The following is a 15,905-nucleotide window of genomic DNA, read 5'->3' as shown; positions in this document are numbered from 1 at the left end:
AAGAAAAAAAATGTCAACATGTAGAAGAAAGTACATTTAAAATACACAGGCCTCGAAAGCACATTGTAATTGTCCCAACCAAGTACACGTGTTGTCGTGTCTTTCCTCCACCTCGGTCCTTCTTCCATGGAGGGTAGAGACAGGGAGGGAGGCAGGGAGCACCCTGGAAGCAACAGGGATGGGGAAAGGGGCGTGGGACCAGCCCGGATGTGGGGCTCCCCACTTTCAAAAGGCAGCCGTGGGAGGCCGAAACCCTCACACTAAGTTGGTTACCCAGGGTTGGGCTTTCAAACGATGGACCAGAGACTGCTGTCCCTTTTGTCATTTTTTAAATTAAAGTGACTGAAGGACTGTGTTGTTCCTATAAGTGATCCAAGTGACCCGAGTTTTCAGCCGGAGCCAGAAGACAATTCTCTCCGGGTAAATTTTAAAGAGATAGTAGGAGACAAAAATCAAGTTCCTTTTTAATTTCATCTCATGAGTCTTGCCTGGTTCAACACACTGATGGCAGAAGAGAGCTTCCTACTGCCACCAGCCTGGCTGGGCACCGAGGAGACTCAGGACACTTTCTTACCTCCCTCCTTTTTCCTTGGTGGCGCTTTTGCTGACAGTATTTCGTCCAGAAGCTGGCTCCGACTTGTCTTCTGTGGGAGACCCAAATGCGGCACTAAAATGATAACCATTTTTTCTTGTTATTTGAAAAAAAACCACAACCAATTTTGATTATATGGAAAATAACAATACATTACATTTGCATTTAGAGTTTACCAGACATTTTTACTTCATTATATGATTTGATTCCTTTCCCCATCACGAAGCTGGGGACCCAGCGTTATTTCATCTGTAGCTAAGGAAATGAAACCCACATAGACACTAAGTCATGTGGCCCAAATCACTGCAGGTCAGCGGCAGATAGAATGTAAGACCAGATTTGCTGCCTCCTTTTCCAGAGAGCTTTCCCACAGCAATGTAAAAGGCAGTTGTGCAATTGTATTACCATATGAAGAATGAAAATCCAATTGCCCAAATCTAACATCTAAACCATTTTTTCACACTCAAATTATAGGGGGAGTTCCTTGCGTATAGATAAAACATTCTTTTCTTACTTGCTCTTGTCTTTACTTGATCTTCCTAAGGAAGATGAAGAAGAAATACTTCGTCCATAACCAGCATCTGATTTATCTTCCATAGATGACGGTGGAGAACTAAAATTTTACACATTCAAAATTATATATAGATTAAAATAATCTATTTGTCAATAGATTATTGTTTTATTCCACAAACCAGAATTTTTTCCTGAAAGTCATAGCTGGAGCTGACTTTTAACAGTGACATACTGTTTTTAAAGTATAAAGGAGGAGTTATTTTTTGTTTGTTTTTTGGAGACAGGGTCTCTGTCACCCAGGCTGGAGTACAGGTGTGCGATTATGGCGCACTGCAGCCTCGACTTCCTGGGCTCAAGCAATCCTCCCACCTCAGCTGTAGCTGAGACTACAGGCATGCACCACCATATACAGCTAATTTTTGTATTTTTTGTATAGACAGGGTTTTGCCATGTTGCCCAAGCTGGTCTTAAACTCCTGAGCTCAAAGGACCCACCTGCATCAGCCTCACAGTGTTGGGATTACAGGTGTGAGCCACTGCCAAATGACTATTATAAAACCTTTCATAAGCTAGAACAGAAATTATTTGTATAAAATGTATCACATAAGTACTATATGGCTATATAGATATGCATGACCTTTTTTTTTTTTTTTTTTTTGAGACAGAGTTTCGCTCTTGTTACCCAGGCTGGAGTGCAATGGCGCAATCTTGGCTCACCGCAACCTCCGCCTCCTGGGTTCAGATAATTCTCCTGCCTCAGCCTCCTGAGTAGCTGGGATTACAGGCACGCACCACCATGCCCAGCTAATTTTTTGTATTTTCAGTAGAGACGGGGTTTCAACATGTTGACCAGGATGGTCTCGATCTCTTGACCTCGTGATCCACCCGCCTTGGCCTCCCAAAGTGCTGGGATTACAGGGGTGAGCCACCGTGCATGAGCATTTTTTAGAAGACCATTGGAGCTTTCATTTTTAGCTTATATCAAAGAGAAACACTGGGTGGTGACTGTACTCCAACACACAGTCCTGGAGAATTGTAAACATGATTCGTCTTGGTTTGCTGCCGTTATGCTTTCTTCAGTGACTCCCCGGTAAGAGGCCTTGACTTCAGAATGTGCTTGAAATTGACTGGTAGTATGGAGTCAAAGGAAGGGAGCAGAGAGCTCATTGATTTGCGGTGGTGGCTATTTCATGGTTATTCCCCGTCAGGCTACGAGTTTATAAGTCAGTGTTTATTTTCACGGAGGTGCTAGATACAGGAGAAAAGAATCTGGGAATCTTTGCATATTCACATGTCGATGGAGAAACAACAACAGCCACAAGTACATGCTTCCATGCAACCCCTCTGCCTGCAAAGACTCACACATCAGATTTACTGTTGATTAAGAGTATAGCCCGTAGGTCACTTGGTTCCTGTAAGCAGAGCTCCTTCAAAGGCAGCAGTTTAGTGCCGGGATTTATCTGTAAGATAATTTAAGGGCTAAAATGTAGTATCTGCATGGGGTCATATTTTTGAAAATGAGTACAGACAGAACATGTTCTCAGCTGTTTGCAGTGTCTAATTTCACACACACAAACACGCACGTGTATAATATACACATATAAAATTAGAAATAGGAACCTGAAGCCTGTGGATGTTCTTGCCTTTGGGCAGGACAGATCCAGTCTCCTTATCATCGCAACTGCTTTACACTCAGCTGTTTGATGTCGTCATTATCATCTTGGCCCCTGGAAGTATTTGGATGGGCAAATCCATCTATATACCTAAGGGAGAACTGCCTGCCTGCAAAAGTAACTGAGTGCTGGAACAGATGACTAAAAGTGTTGTGAGTGTATCTAAAAGTAGGCCAGACAAAGCCCTGTGCGGGCAGTTTCACCAGCCTGGAGGTGAAATATCTCTCCAGTTTTGAGATATTTTTCCAATTAAGTTATAGTTGAATCCCTTTGTCATCCAAGATACATTTCATGGTCCTTTGGAAAGAAGGCAAAAGTGGGCCTTTTAAAATAAGACTGACCCTGCCATTCTTCTGCCCAGGATCCTGCCATGGTTCCCGTTGCATTCAGAGTAAAGGCCATGTCCTTCCAATGTTCTCCAAGACTCACATGACCTGGCCTCCGTTAGCCCTCTGGTCTCGGGTCTGTTCTCCCACTTTGCTAGCCCAGCTCTGGCCGCACAGCCCTCTTGCTGTGCCTAGCACATGCCAAGGTATATTCATTCATGGCTCTTGCAATGGTTGTTTCCTCTGCCTAGAAAACAACCCCAGATTTGCCCAGAACTAAGGCCCTCACGTCCCACAAGTTTTGACTTGGAAATGATCATCCTGTCAGTGAGATCCACCTGACCACTATTTCTAAAATTGCAACCGCCCACACCTCAGGGCTCCCCAGCATTTCAGAGCGCCTCACCCTGCCTCTGCGCTGCTCTCTTCTCCCTCCCTGGTGACTTTTATTTATTTATTTAAGATTGATTCTCGCTCTGTCACTCAGGCTGGAGTGCAATGGTACAATCTCGGTTCACTACAACCTCTGTCTCCCAGGTTCAAGTGATTCTCCTGCCTCAGCCTCCCGAGTAGCTGGGATTACAGGTGCATGCCACCATGCCTGGCTAATTTTTGTATTTTTAGTACAGATGGGGTTCCACCACGTTGGTCAGGTGGTCTCGAACTCCTGACCCCAAGTGATTCACCCGCCTTGGCCTCCCAAAGTGCTGGGATTACAGGCCCGTGCCTCTCATTTCTACCCTGGGATAGGATTTGTTTCAGTATCCCGTTAGGTGTTTATTCTCTGTCCCCCGGCACTGGTACCATGGGAGCAGAGACCTTGGTCTCCATTGTTTACTGACATATTCACAGACTCCAGTAGCAGAAACTTGGAATAATATTTACTGAATTAATGAATCAGAGCATCCCCATTTAGAAAAGAAATTGTCTCATTAAATGTTTTAAAACTTCATAACCAAACACCTTTTGTCACGATTTAATCTGATCTAAGGCAAGGTTTTCCTAGTAAGTGTTCTGCGATCATTTTTTGGCTTTTCCCCTTGGTTTTCTTGTTTGTTCCCCCCCCCCCCGCCCCTTGGTTTTCTTAAAGCAACTTTGTCCTGATGCTGTGACATTCTTTTTAAATTATCACTGAAGGAGATGGGCTTCCTGGGAGCGATGTCTCAGTGGTTTGTGTGTTTTGCAGGGTGTTACAGGGCACGGCAGTGGTGGCAGGAGGTCGGGGAGGGGCAGAAGGGAGAGTGAGTGTCAGGTTTTAGGTGAGCTGTTTTGAATTATTCAAATTTTCTCTAGTTCTCCACTACCGCTCTCAAGTGTTTCCTGCAACCGAAACTCAGTGATTCACTTTTATGGCCCTGTCTCCTCTGCTTCTTGGAACCAAGTCGATCCAAGGCTTCTGCTGTCAGCCTCACTCCCCATGTACTGAGTTCTTACACCTGCCTTGAAAACAACACATAACCACTCTTGCACTTCTGAGTTCTCCCGTGACCTCAGGAAATACACAGTGTTCGTGGTGCTTGCTTTCTGAGCTCTGCTTTCATTAGCTCTCGTTCCTGTCTGTGATTTTTTTTTTTCCTTTTCCTTTTTCCTCCTGCACAGCTTCTGCCTGATCTTGGGAGCTTTTGGCAACTCTTAAAAATGTTTTAACTCTGCAGACCATATCTGCTTCCTAGTTCTGCTTAAAATGGAATTTGTGGGCTTTTAACATTTCCACCATTCTCCTCATTGCTTTTGGTTTGCAGAAGAAGTAGAAAATACTGACTAAACCAGTCATGTAAAAAGTGTCCTCAAGATTTTAATTTCTAGCTTTTCACTTCTCTCAACATTCATGTAATAGAAATAATAGAGCCCCCAAATTTTAAATGCTACTTTCTTTTTAAAGACAGGTTGGAGGGCAGTTTACTGCATCCTCAAACTCTGGGTTCAAGCCATCCTCCTAACTCCGCCTCCTGAGTAGATCCGACTACAGCTGCAGGCCACCACACCCAGCTAATTTTTAAAAGTTTTTTGTAGAGACAGGGTTTCACTATGTTCCCCAGGCTGATCTCAAACTCCTGCCTCAAGTGATTCTCCTATCTCAGACTCCCAAAGTTCTGGGATTACAGGCATGAGTCATGTGACCTGCTCCTTCTTTTATATTTTTTTTTTGTTTTGATAGGGTCTTGCTGTGCTGCCTGGGCTGGAGTTCAATGGTTACTCACAGGTGCAGCCATAGTGCATGGCAGCCTCAAACTCCTGGGCTCTTGGTCTCAAGTGATCCTCCTGCTTCAGCCTCCCAAATAGCTGGGACTCCAGGCACGCATCACCGTGCCCACCCAGCTTTTTTTTTGTTATCTTATCTGGAACTTGAGACTGCCACTAGCTAGCTGATTTAATTACAAGTAATCACATTATAGTTAAAACTGAACAAAAAACAAAATCTTATAACCAAAGTTAAGAATGAAGTGCTGATTTTCGAGTTTCTGCCTGTGAAGTATAAATCACATTAGGTGATTCTGAAATTGCAATGTAATGGTATCAGGATTAAATAAAAATTATCATCCTACATACTAAACTACAAATAAGTGATGTCACTTACCCGACCATAATCATAGAATCCATCGTTAATTATGTCACTTGATGACAAATAGCCGGTCTGGCTGTATTTCAGGGAAAGATTGTTGTTGAGCAACTTATTATAAGCTGCCTCGCTGAATTTATTTTTCCGACTTCCTGATAGGTTAACTTCTTCAAGGACATCTAAAGCCCTTTCAATAAAAGCAAAAAGCATTATTTGCTTTATACAAGCCAACCAACACTGAGTCTCCATTTATATACTGACTTAAGATCCTGAAGGGAGAATGGAGATGCAGCTTAAAGCCTCCCCCCCAATTTTAGATAAAGTAATTCTGACAGAATTATGAAGACAAATCTGCCCTTCTTAAGGATACATATGCCAAATAGTAACTCATATTCAAACAGGTGAAAAGGACACTTTCAGGAGGAAGAGTTCTTTGTTCATCTAAAAGTAAAATTAGTATAGGACCTCAACTTTTTCATCTAACTAGATGCAATATATGCAAAGAATCCAAATGTTTAGAAATTAATAAAGGAAACCTATCTATAGAAACTCAAAACCTGGGGCCAAATGTGGTGGCTCACCCCCGTAATCCCAGCACTTTGGGAGGCTGAGGCGGGCAGATCACTTGAGATCAGGAGTTCGAGAGCAGCCTTGCCAACATGGCAAAACTCTGTCTCTGTAAAAAATGTAAAAAAGTAATCCCAGATACTAGGGAGGCTGAGACAGGAGAATTGCTTGAACCCAAGAGATAGAGGTTGCAGTGTGAGATCACGCCACTGCACTTTAGCCTGGGTAACAGAGTAAGACTGTGAAAGAAAGAGAGAAAGAGAGAATGATAGAACGAGAAAGAGGGAGGGAGGGAGGGAGGAAGGGACAGAAGGAGGGAAGGAAAGGAGGGCAGGAAAAACCCTATTCATTAATGTGCTGAAGGCAACAAACTCATCTGCTTTTGGTCATCAGAACTCATTGGTGAAGGTGGTTAAATGTGGAATTCTGGTGAAAAGGTTTGGATGGGTGGGGAAGAAAATAGAGGTGATAGTCACAGCTCGCCCATTTAATTTTAGCCTTGAAAGTTGGGAGAAAAATAGAATTTGTTTGGCAGTCAGTAGCAGAAGAAAGTAAAAGAGAAGCATTTATCAAGATAAAGGGGTTAGAAAAAAAAATCAAAGAAGATTTTTTTCAAGGGCAGTGGGGGAGCATTCATATGGGGTAAATGGGTACTCCTCTGCCTCCAGGTGGTTCCTTCTAGCCAAGGCTGGTCCTGGGGACAGGCAGACCTCCTGAGTGTTCTGTGGACCGACAGAGCAGTGCAGACTCTGCTTGAAATTCCTTGGGCCTGAACAGTGTGCCTTTCCATCATCTGCTCTTCATCTGAGCCAGAAACTTGAGACGGCATCCACTCACCCGAGCCTGCATAATACATTGGCCGTCAGCTCGTCACCAGCACAGACCATCACTGCCCAACTGGCGTGCTTCCTGACTTCATCATTCTTGGAGCGCAGCAGCTCTACCAGGGGCTCCAATCCACCAGAATTTCTTAACTAAAGCAGAAGCCAAAATGTCACACATTAAGAGTGTAGTATGTAAGTATTTGAGCTTTTGAAAAAAATCTCATTATTTGATTGCTAAAAGGTTTTAACTATGTAAAAATGCTTTAGAATGTGTCTATCTTTAGGTTTATTAAATTCAGGGGGAAAAATGTATTGCAAACCCTTACATGCAGGAACCTGGTTTACTGGCCCCAGGAAAGTATCCTAGGGAGGTCATCCTGATTTTATGTGGGATGGGGACTGCGGCAGTCTGTCTTCTCACTGCCCGCACATGGAATGCTGGATGCTTACTCACTCTGCTCCTGAACACTGACTGTTCCTTTGGCTCTGTAATTGGCAGAATAACGGTCCCCCAAAGATGTCCTCATCCCTGGAAGGGACTCTGCAGAGGTGATTAAGGGTCTTGAGATGGGGAGATGATCCTGAATTAGCCAGGAGGATTCAGTGTAAGAACAAGGATCTTTATAAGACAGGGACAGAGGTGTGGGAAGCAGAAAAAAAGAGACATAATGGAAGCAGAGGTTGGAGTGACACGCTTTGAAGATCCAAGATGGGTCACAAGCCACACAAAACAGAAAGCCCCTGGAAGCTGAAAGGGCAAGAACATAAGACACGTCTTCAGGCTTCTGACTTCGCAATCTATATGATATTGGATTTGCATGGCTTTAAGCCACTAAGTGGTGGTCATTTGTAACAGCAGCAATAGGAAGTTAACACCATCTCTGAGGCTGGGGCAGGATGAACCGATGCTGGCAAGGACCCCCCAATGTCACCGTGCACAGCCACCAAGTCAGCAGTGCAGCCAGAGCAACACTCAAGCAATTCTCCAGAGAAAGACCCATCTTTGCTATCCATACAGTGTCTTCTCTTCCTTTCTCCAAGGACTGAAGAAGAGAAGAAAAGAATTGAATAGACCTTCATTAATTACATTATTAAAAGACATCACTCATGTATAAAATCACTCTGGCCAGGTACAATGGCTCATGCCTGTAATCCCAGCACTTTGGGAGGCCAAGGCAGGTGGATCACCTGAGGTCAGGAGTTTGAGACCAGCCTGACCAATATGGAGAAACCCTGTCTCTACTAAACATAGAAAAATTAGCCAGGCATGGTGGTGGGTGCCTGTTAATCCCAGCTACTTGGGAGGCTGAGGCAGGAGCGTCACTTGAACCCAGGAGGCAGAAGTTGTAGTGAGCTGAGATCACATCATTGCACTTTAGCCTGGGTGACAGGGCAAGATTCCCTCTCAAAAAAAAAAAAAAAAATTCCAATCAGAAAAAAAGAAAGATTGGGCAGAGTTCTTGTCTCATGTCTGAAATGTAATGCTGAATTATCTATGTGTCTGGAGGATAAAAAGAATATTCTTATTCTACCAGTTTGAATGTTAGTATCTGAAGGCAAGATCCCTGTGGAATGCATTCCACCTTCAGGCACTCTCATCTCAAACACAGGGGCCCTGGTGGGGCTTACATTTTATCACATATTACTGGGACAGCTTAGAAAGTTCACTTAAATCATCCTAACACTTAGCAAGCCAACTTTCTGCTCATTTTTATATCTGGGTATAATATAAGATAGTAATCTAACACCATGTATCCTTTAGGCAAAGATTTAATTTATTCATTAATTCCTTCATTTATTCATTCATTCATTCATTTAACAACTGTTCATTCAGCATGTATTATGTGCCAGGTGTATATTAATGACATGGACACAGGGACAAAAATATCTCAGTTCTTTTCCCTAAAGCCTCAAGGAGCTTGTAGTCTTTTACATAGAACCATACCATTCAAAAAAGGAAGCCAAAGGGTGTAATGGGAGCATAGAGAAAGATGCACCCTGCTTTGAAAACTAAAGAAAGGCTTCCTGAGGGCAGGAGGGTAGAGCTGAATTTTGTAGGAGAAATAGGAGTTTATCAGGTGGGGAAAAGGAAGAAAGCAGAAAAATCAACCAGGTACAGCTCTGAGAGCAGAGCATTCAGATAGAGTAACAGGTAGTGTGGCATTTCTGGAGTGTTGAGTTCCACCTGGACAGCTGGAGCTTACACTCTTAGGTAGGCAGGTGCAGGTCATGGGGGCTCCTGCAGATGGCGCTGAGCAGCACGTTGGGGATTTGCAATGATGTGAAGAGGGTTACAAGTTAGAAAGGTCAGTCTGGAGCCAGTAAGGGGAATAGGAGGGGAGAGGAAAAAAGTAAAGGGTCTCCTGCATATTCCAGAAACTAACTAGGTGGGTGCCCCTGCAGGCTGCATGGAGGCATAAAGAGGATGCTTGTTTGTCACTGTGCCCATGATACCCAACAGAGCACCTGGCACACAGTAGGTGGAGTCTACCACTACCTGCATGAGTGAGCACAAATGAAGTGAGTCAATGGGAACAAAAAAGGGTGGCAGAATGGAGATCAAGGCGACAGAAGAAAAGGATTAGGCAGTTGTTTGAGCAGACGGCCTAGTGTGAAGCTTGGGCTCTGGACTCTGATGTGTTCTCATATCCCTGACTTGACACTTACCAATTCTGCTTTGAGTATATTTCTTTAAGCCTCATTTTCCTCATCTGTAATATGAGGATTACAAACATACATATCTCAAGTGAGGCTTAAATGCATGTGAAGTGCTTAGCACACATGTAGCACACAGCAGGTGCCCATAAACGCTGGCTTTGTTATTTTTAGGCGACAGAAAAGAATAAAGTCCCAGGATGTTCAAATGAGTCCCATGATGACAAGAAAATGTGAGAAAATTAAGAAAAAAAAAAGAGGATGATTGTTGATTTAAGTCCAGCTGTATTTTTATTCTTTTAGGAGGCAGAATCTTTTTGTAGAGATGCGGATCTCCCCAAGTTCCCCAGGCTGGCCTCAAACTCATGGCCTCAAGCAATCCACCTGCCTTGACTTCCCAAAGTGCTAGGATAACAAGCGTCAGCCATTGCACCTGGCCTAAATGAAGTTTTTCTGAAGATTTAATAGGATCACCATAAGTTACCAAGGACATTTTTGTATCATATATTTTCAGATAAATGCAATTGTGTATTTTGAAAATAAGAAATAGAGAAACACAAGAGTGCACATCAGAATCCACATGCATAATTTAAAGAATTCCAGTAAAAAGCACACCTGTTTGTCTACTACCCAGCTTAAGAGATGACCATTTCAATGCCGCTGAACCCTGCGTATTCCATCCGATTACATGCCCCCTTTCTCCCTGCAGAAGCAACCACTTTCTGAATTTCAGATTCATCATTCCCTCAATTTTCTTTATAGTTTTAACTTATATGTATGCATGCCAAAACAGCATAGTGCCTAGCTTTGCATACTCTTGAATGTTACATAAATGGAATTGTAAGTACATATTTCTCTACAACTTGTTTTTCATTGGCATAATGCTGTGAACTCATCTCTGCTGACATGTGAGGCTGTAGCTCATTCATTTTCACTGACATAAGATTCTATTTTATGTATACAGCACAATGCGTTATGCGATATCTTAACAATTGAACAGTTGGTTTGTTTCCAGTCGTTTAGATACTATAAACAATGATTCCTGGTACACAGAGGCAACAGATTCTCTTAGGTATATACTTAGAATTGCTGGGTTTATAGGGCATGCTCACCTTCTTTGCTAATAAAACAAAACAAGACAAGACAATGCCAATTTGTTTTCCACTGTCATACCAGTTTTGACAGACTTAAATGATAGGTTTGTTCAATCACTTAAAAAGGTTCCAAATGAAACGACCAGCAGGTACTAGACAGAAAAATGAGAGAATACATGTTATTAAAACTCTCACCTCTGTCCGGGCCTCAACGTCACATGCCATTGAGGCGACAGTGAGAGCAGCTTTGCTCTGCACGACTGTGTTTGCAGAATGCAGAGGGCTGATGATGGCGTGCATGATGCCATGGTTCTGTATGTTCTGGCGCAGGGGCTCCTGCATGGCCATGTTGGTTAATACCGTAGCAGCGTTGGCAATGGCTCCGTCTCGTTTACTAGACAGGACGTTTATTAATGGATCAATACCATCAGCTTCAGCGGCAGCGCTGAGTAAATGAAGGAGAAATGAATGTGATTCATCTGAATTCAAAAAATTATCTTTGGAGCATGCAACTAAGCTGATAAAACAAATGAGTACAGAAATACAATTTTAGAAATAAATTAATTTGCCATGCAATGAACCCAGAATTGAGCACTAGTGATTTAAATGGAGTCTGGGAAATTTTGAGCTATGAATGAATTGAAATAATTCTTTTTCTACTTTTACAGCTTTTGGTTATAGAAAAATATACCATTATTGCTTCTTAGAAACCTCAGAAATAGATGGCTACTGCTCAGAAAATGGGACAACCATGATTGTTTTTATTTATTTACATTTAAGACCAGGAAAGTCTATTTAAGGAAACTCTTATATGATATTATACAAGAACCATAAAATTATTAGGAAGTTCTCTTGAAGATAAAATATTCCTAGCTATTAAGAAAACAGAGCCTTAAGTAATAGAAATGAATGAGCATGGCAACTCCTGATTTAAGTTAAAATTCATTAGCATGTCTTCCTCTTTTTCCAATTAGGTTGTTAATTGTAGGCAAAGGTTAACAGGTTTGAAACCAGCAAATCATTCTGCATGTGAATATTGCTTTTACAAATGAAACATCACAGATCAAAGTCATGATATGGATATGGATAATTTTAGTAATGTAGGCATATTCAGTTATTAAATGTCCTGTCTCTAGTATAAAAAGACTACAGTTATATTAATATATTAACATTTTTTCACAATTAGATAGCCTAAATCTTTTAAGAGCACAAAATAGTCCTTGTTTTAAAATCAGTTTAAAAGCTCATATGTAGTAAAAATAAAAAATTAGAGTATTTTAACAAATGGGAGATAAATCAGTTATGTTCTTTAGTGTGTGTAACTGCTTTAAACAGATGTTCCAAGCAATAAGATAAAGAGAGGGTCCTGATTTTAAAGGGAGACCCAAAATTCTGTGTTCAAAATCCATTTAAATCATCATAGTAATAGAAGTCATCAAGGCAATAAAAATACTTGAGATGTCAGTAATATGAACATCTCTTTTAAGTTTTTGTTTGACACTTTTTTTATTTAGGATTACATAATAATAACCAAAAAATTAAAAAAAGATTAAGGCTAAATGATTCAGCCCATCACCCTGAACTGTAATGAATTAAATTTAATTTGGTATTGTCACTTCAATTTGCTTGTTTTGAAGGAGGACTGACAACCTCAAGGAAAGCAGTTATGGCAGCTGTCCATCAGAGAGGAGGCAAATGAAATCTCCATAAAGAGACTGGAAGCTGTGGGTTTAAGGAGGCTGTGACTGTGGCGCCGGCTCTGAAAGAAACTAAGCCACAGTGACTGGGCAGGAACGTAACTAAGGGACAGCAGGTCTAGAAAACGAAGGGCTCAGTTGGTGTCGCCCTCCCAGGACCACCTCGCACCCTCACTTATGTAAACCAGTCCCTCAAACACACCACATCCCACAAAGGCAAATGCAGAGCCTAGCTTCATTTCTACTCATTCTTCAGTCCTTGTACATTAAACTCTTCTTTTTTTTTTTTGAGACGGAGTTTCGCTCTTGTTACCCAGGCTGGAGTGCAATGGCGCGATCTCGGCTCACCACAACCTCTGTCTCCCGGGTTCAGGCAATTCTCCTGCCTCAGCCTCCTGAGTAGCTGGGATTACAGGCACGTGCCAACATGCCCAGCTAATTTTTTGTATTTTTTTAGTAGAGACAGGGTTTCATCATGTTGACCAAGATGGTCTCGATCTCTTGACCTTGTGGTCCACCCGCCTCGGCCTCCCAAAGTGCTGGGATTACAGGCTTGAGCCACCGCGCCCGGCCACATTTAACTCTTCTTTCGGTATCTCCCATTCATTTTCTAGGACGACGTCCCTTAACATTTGGTTAGATGACATGTAACCAAAATTGACTTATACGAAAATGTCCAGAGGCCCTGCATCCCTCACTGTAATAGCCCAACGATCAGCATTTAATTTACTTTCCTAGTGGATAAAATAAACATTCTTAAGCTAATTTCACTTTTCATCCTCTGTCCTATCATTAATTGGCATGGTGTTCATTCGGTTTTGTGAAAGAGGGAAACGTTGGAGGTTCTAATATGTTACCTTATCAGAAACATCTCATATTTTTACAATGGAAATATTGAATACTTTTTACAGTTGCCAGCAGAAATGTTAAATTACGCATTTTCTAATTAATGATATATACTTAACCTTTTCAAAAATCAGTTTTTTCCTTATTTTTCAGGTACTTACTGCAATCAGTCCCTTAAACCAAATATCTTGTATTTTTTAATCATTATAAACACTCCTTGGCCAAATGCACAATTCCTTTGTTACTTGGTGGTTTTTCCTTGAAAATGTTTACTTTTTAAAACATCCTGAAGAGTTAAGAAAGAGCATACAATCGCAGGGTATTTCAATGGCATCCAGGGTAGAAGCAGAGGTGTTTTAAGTAAATGCATATAATAATTTCTCAAAGACCTTGTCTTTTGTGTGTGCCACGGAGATTTTAGAAAACTAAAGGAGTTCCTAGGGTCCTACATCATCTTTTTTATTTGTCTTAAAAACTAAGAAAAATCTGTTCATAGAGATACAAGAATTTACACCAGGTCTATCTGAACACTCAGCCTTTCTGCTTTCACTCTGTTTCTTTCTTTCTCTTCTACAAAGGCATACTTTGACTTGGTTCCTTTATATCTCTACCTTCTGCTCTTTTCTTTGCTCTTCACGGAGACAGTAAAGAGAAATGCATAAAAGCCTAGCTGTTTAAAAAAACCAAATATTCCAGTACACAGTGGAATATAGCTTTTACTAAATTGAACATAAACGCCAGCACAGAAAGATGAATTGTGCAGGCACAGCTGGCACAAGGTGCATTACATGTACATATCCGCCCGTAATTCGCTATGTGCAGCACTAAGTCTAAAAAGAATAACTGAGATTAACTTATCATGGTGGAAAATTAAACTATTACTCTTACCTTAAAAACTAATTTTATATATAGAAATAGACTGCAGAATTCATACTTTAAAAAACAAAAAAGAATTAATTCTGTTTATTTCAAACCTCAGAGATTCTGTTTTATTTTTCCCTGTACACAAGCCGAAGCCTGTCATATTTTTAAAACACATTTCAGTTTTCCAAATAGTATAGCATTATCCAAATGAATGGGACGGAAGTCAAACTGCTTTGTTTTAAAATCCAGAATTATAGGGCCATATGTCATCACAATAATCTGAAAATATTTTCTGATATTTACTATCATTAGTCTCCATCCAGTTGGAGTTTAATCAAGTAAGAGTTTAAAATGTAAATTGGGAAAAAAACAAACTAAAAAACAAATATGGGAATGTATAAAAGCATCTGTGGATATCATTTGATATATGTAAACAGAGGTGAAGCTTGACATGTCATGTGCCGTCAGTCTATTAGCAAATCCTGACTATTTCCTCCTCCACATTTCTCCAATCTCTCCCTTCTTTCCATCCTCCCAGGGAATCCAATCCAGCATCCTCTCTTGTGGGTTGATATAAATAACCTCCTAACAGGTCTCTCCTCACCCCTCCAGTCTTTCCTCCATCTTACAGCTAAAGTGATCTTTTATAATTATAATCATATTGCTCCCCTCCTTAAAACTTTCAAAATTTCCCATTGCTTAGGATAAAGTTCCCAATTTTTTCTTTTTCTTTTTTGTTATATTAAAAAAATTTTTTTTCCTAGAGTGGAATCTTGCTGTTGCCCCAGGTAGTCCCGAACTCACGGCCTCAAGCAATCCTGCCACCTCGGCCTCTCAAAGTGCTGGAATTACAGGAGTGAGCTGCCATGCCTGGCCTAGTCCCAAATTTCTGACATGGCCTCTGAGGCCTAGCACAAGCGGCCCCCGATCCTCATGCCAGCCCTACCTTACTCCCCCGCCTGCCTCTTCCTGTAGCTCTGTGCTCTAGGCCTCTCTGGCAACCTTCAATATTCCAGGCTCTTTCCCACATCAGGGTCCCCTGTGCTGTTCTTACTTCCTGACATCCTCTGTCATCCGGGACAATGCCCAGCCCTCTTTCACTGCTCAGCACAAATATCTTTTCCTCAAGAAGGCATTTCTGGATCCCCAAACTAGATTTCTTTTTAACGTGAGCTCAGAGCATTTGTGTGCTAAATATACACATTTCTTTTTGTTTAAAACTATGATGTTCTGGCACAAAGGTTTACATCAGAGAAAAGTAACAATTTTAAAATGTTATTTTGCAACACTCATGAATGGAATTCAACAGTTTTTCATTTAAATGCCCAAACCCCACAATAAAAAAGCACTTATAGAAAGCACACTAAGAATGCCACTGAGGAAAAATTCAAACACACAAACAGTGTCTATGGCTCACTAAAAATATTATGCAATTTCATGTCTGTGGCTTTGCACTTGTGGTCCCTTTTACTGCAAACACTCTTCCTTATCCCTCTGGCCCTTGTGGCTGGAGAACTCCATCTCATTCTTCACTATCTGCTTACTTGTCCCTTCCTCTGCAAAGTCATCTGTGACCATCACAGCCCTCCTTGTTAATCACTCCCTCCTCTGTGCTACGTCTGTACCTGGCACATACTTCTTAGAGGTAATGTTTGAGTCTTATTTGTATTTCCGGTGCTGAGACGACTAATATAT

The 15,905-nt window shown here is 41.4% G+C and overlaps 1 protein-coding gene across 5 annotated transcripts in view; it reads right to left on the bottom strand.

The window, feature by feature from the left end:
- ARMC3 (armadillo repeat containing 3) overlaps positions 1 to 15,905 on the bottom strand; it is a 109,402-nt gene that overhangs the window by 27,855 nt on the left and 65,642 nt on the right. For 4 of the 5 annotated variants that reach the window (XM_002750094.6, XM_035306942.3, XM_035306944.3 and 1 more), the window contains 6 exons: positions 10,999 to 11,248; positions 7,068 to 7,204; positions 5,682 to 5,850; positions 2,467 to 2,564; positions 1,107 to 1,205; positions 575 to 667 (listed from right to left, as the gene is read on the bottom strand). In XM_002750094.6, the coding sequence (XP_002750140.5) occupies positions 575 to 667; positions 1,107 to 1,205; positions 2,467 to 2,564; positions 5,682 to 5,850; positions 7,068 to 7,204; positions 10,999 to 11,248 (846 nt within the window). The remainder of the gene's footprint in view (positions 1 to 574; positions 668 to 1,106; positions 1,206 to 2,466; positions 2,565 to 5,681; positions 5,851 to 7,067; positions 7,205 to 10,998; positions 11,249 to 15,905) is intronic. The other variant, XM_009000036.4, reaches the window with a different exon arrangement.

This window comes from Callithrix jacchus, chromosome 7, assembly GCF_049354715.1.
Source record: "Callithrix jacchus isolate 240 chromosome 7, calJac240_pri, whole genome shotgun sequence".
Lineage (NCBI taxonomy): Eukaryota > Metazoa > Chordata > Mammalia > Primates > Cebidae > Callithrix > Callithrix jacchus.
This window is presented reverse-complemented; position numbering and strand designations above follow the sequence as displayed.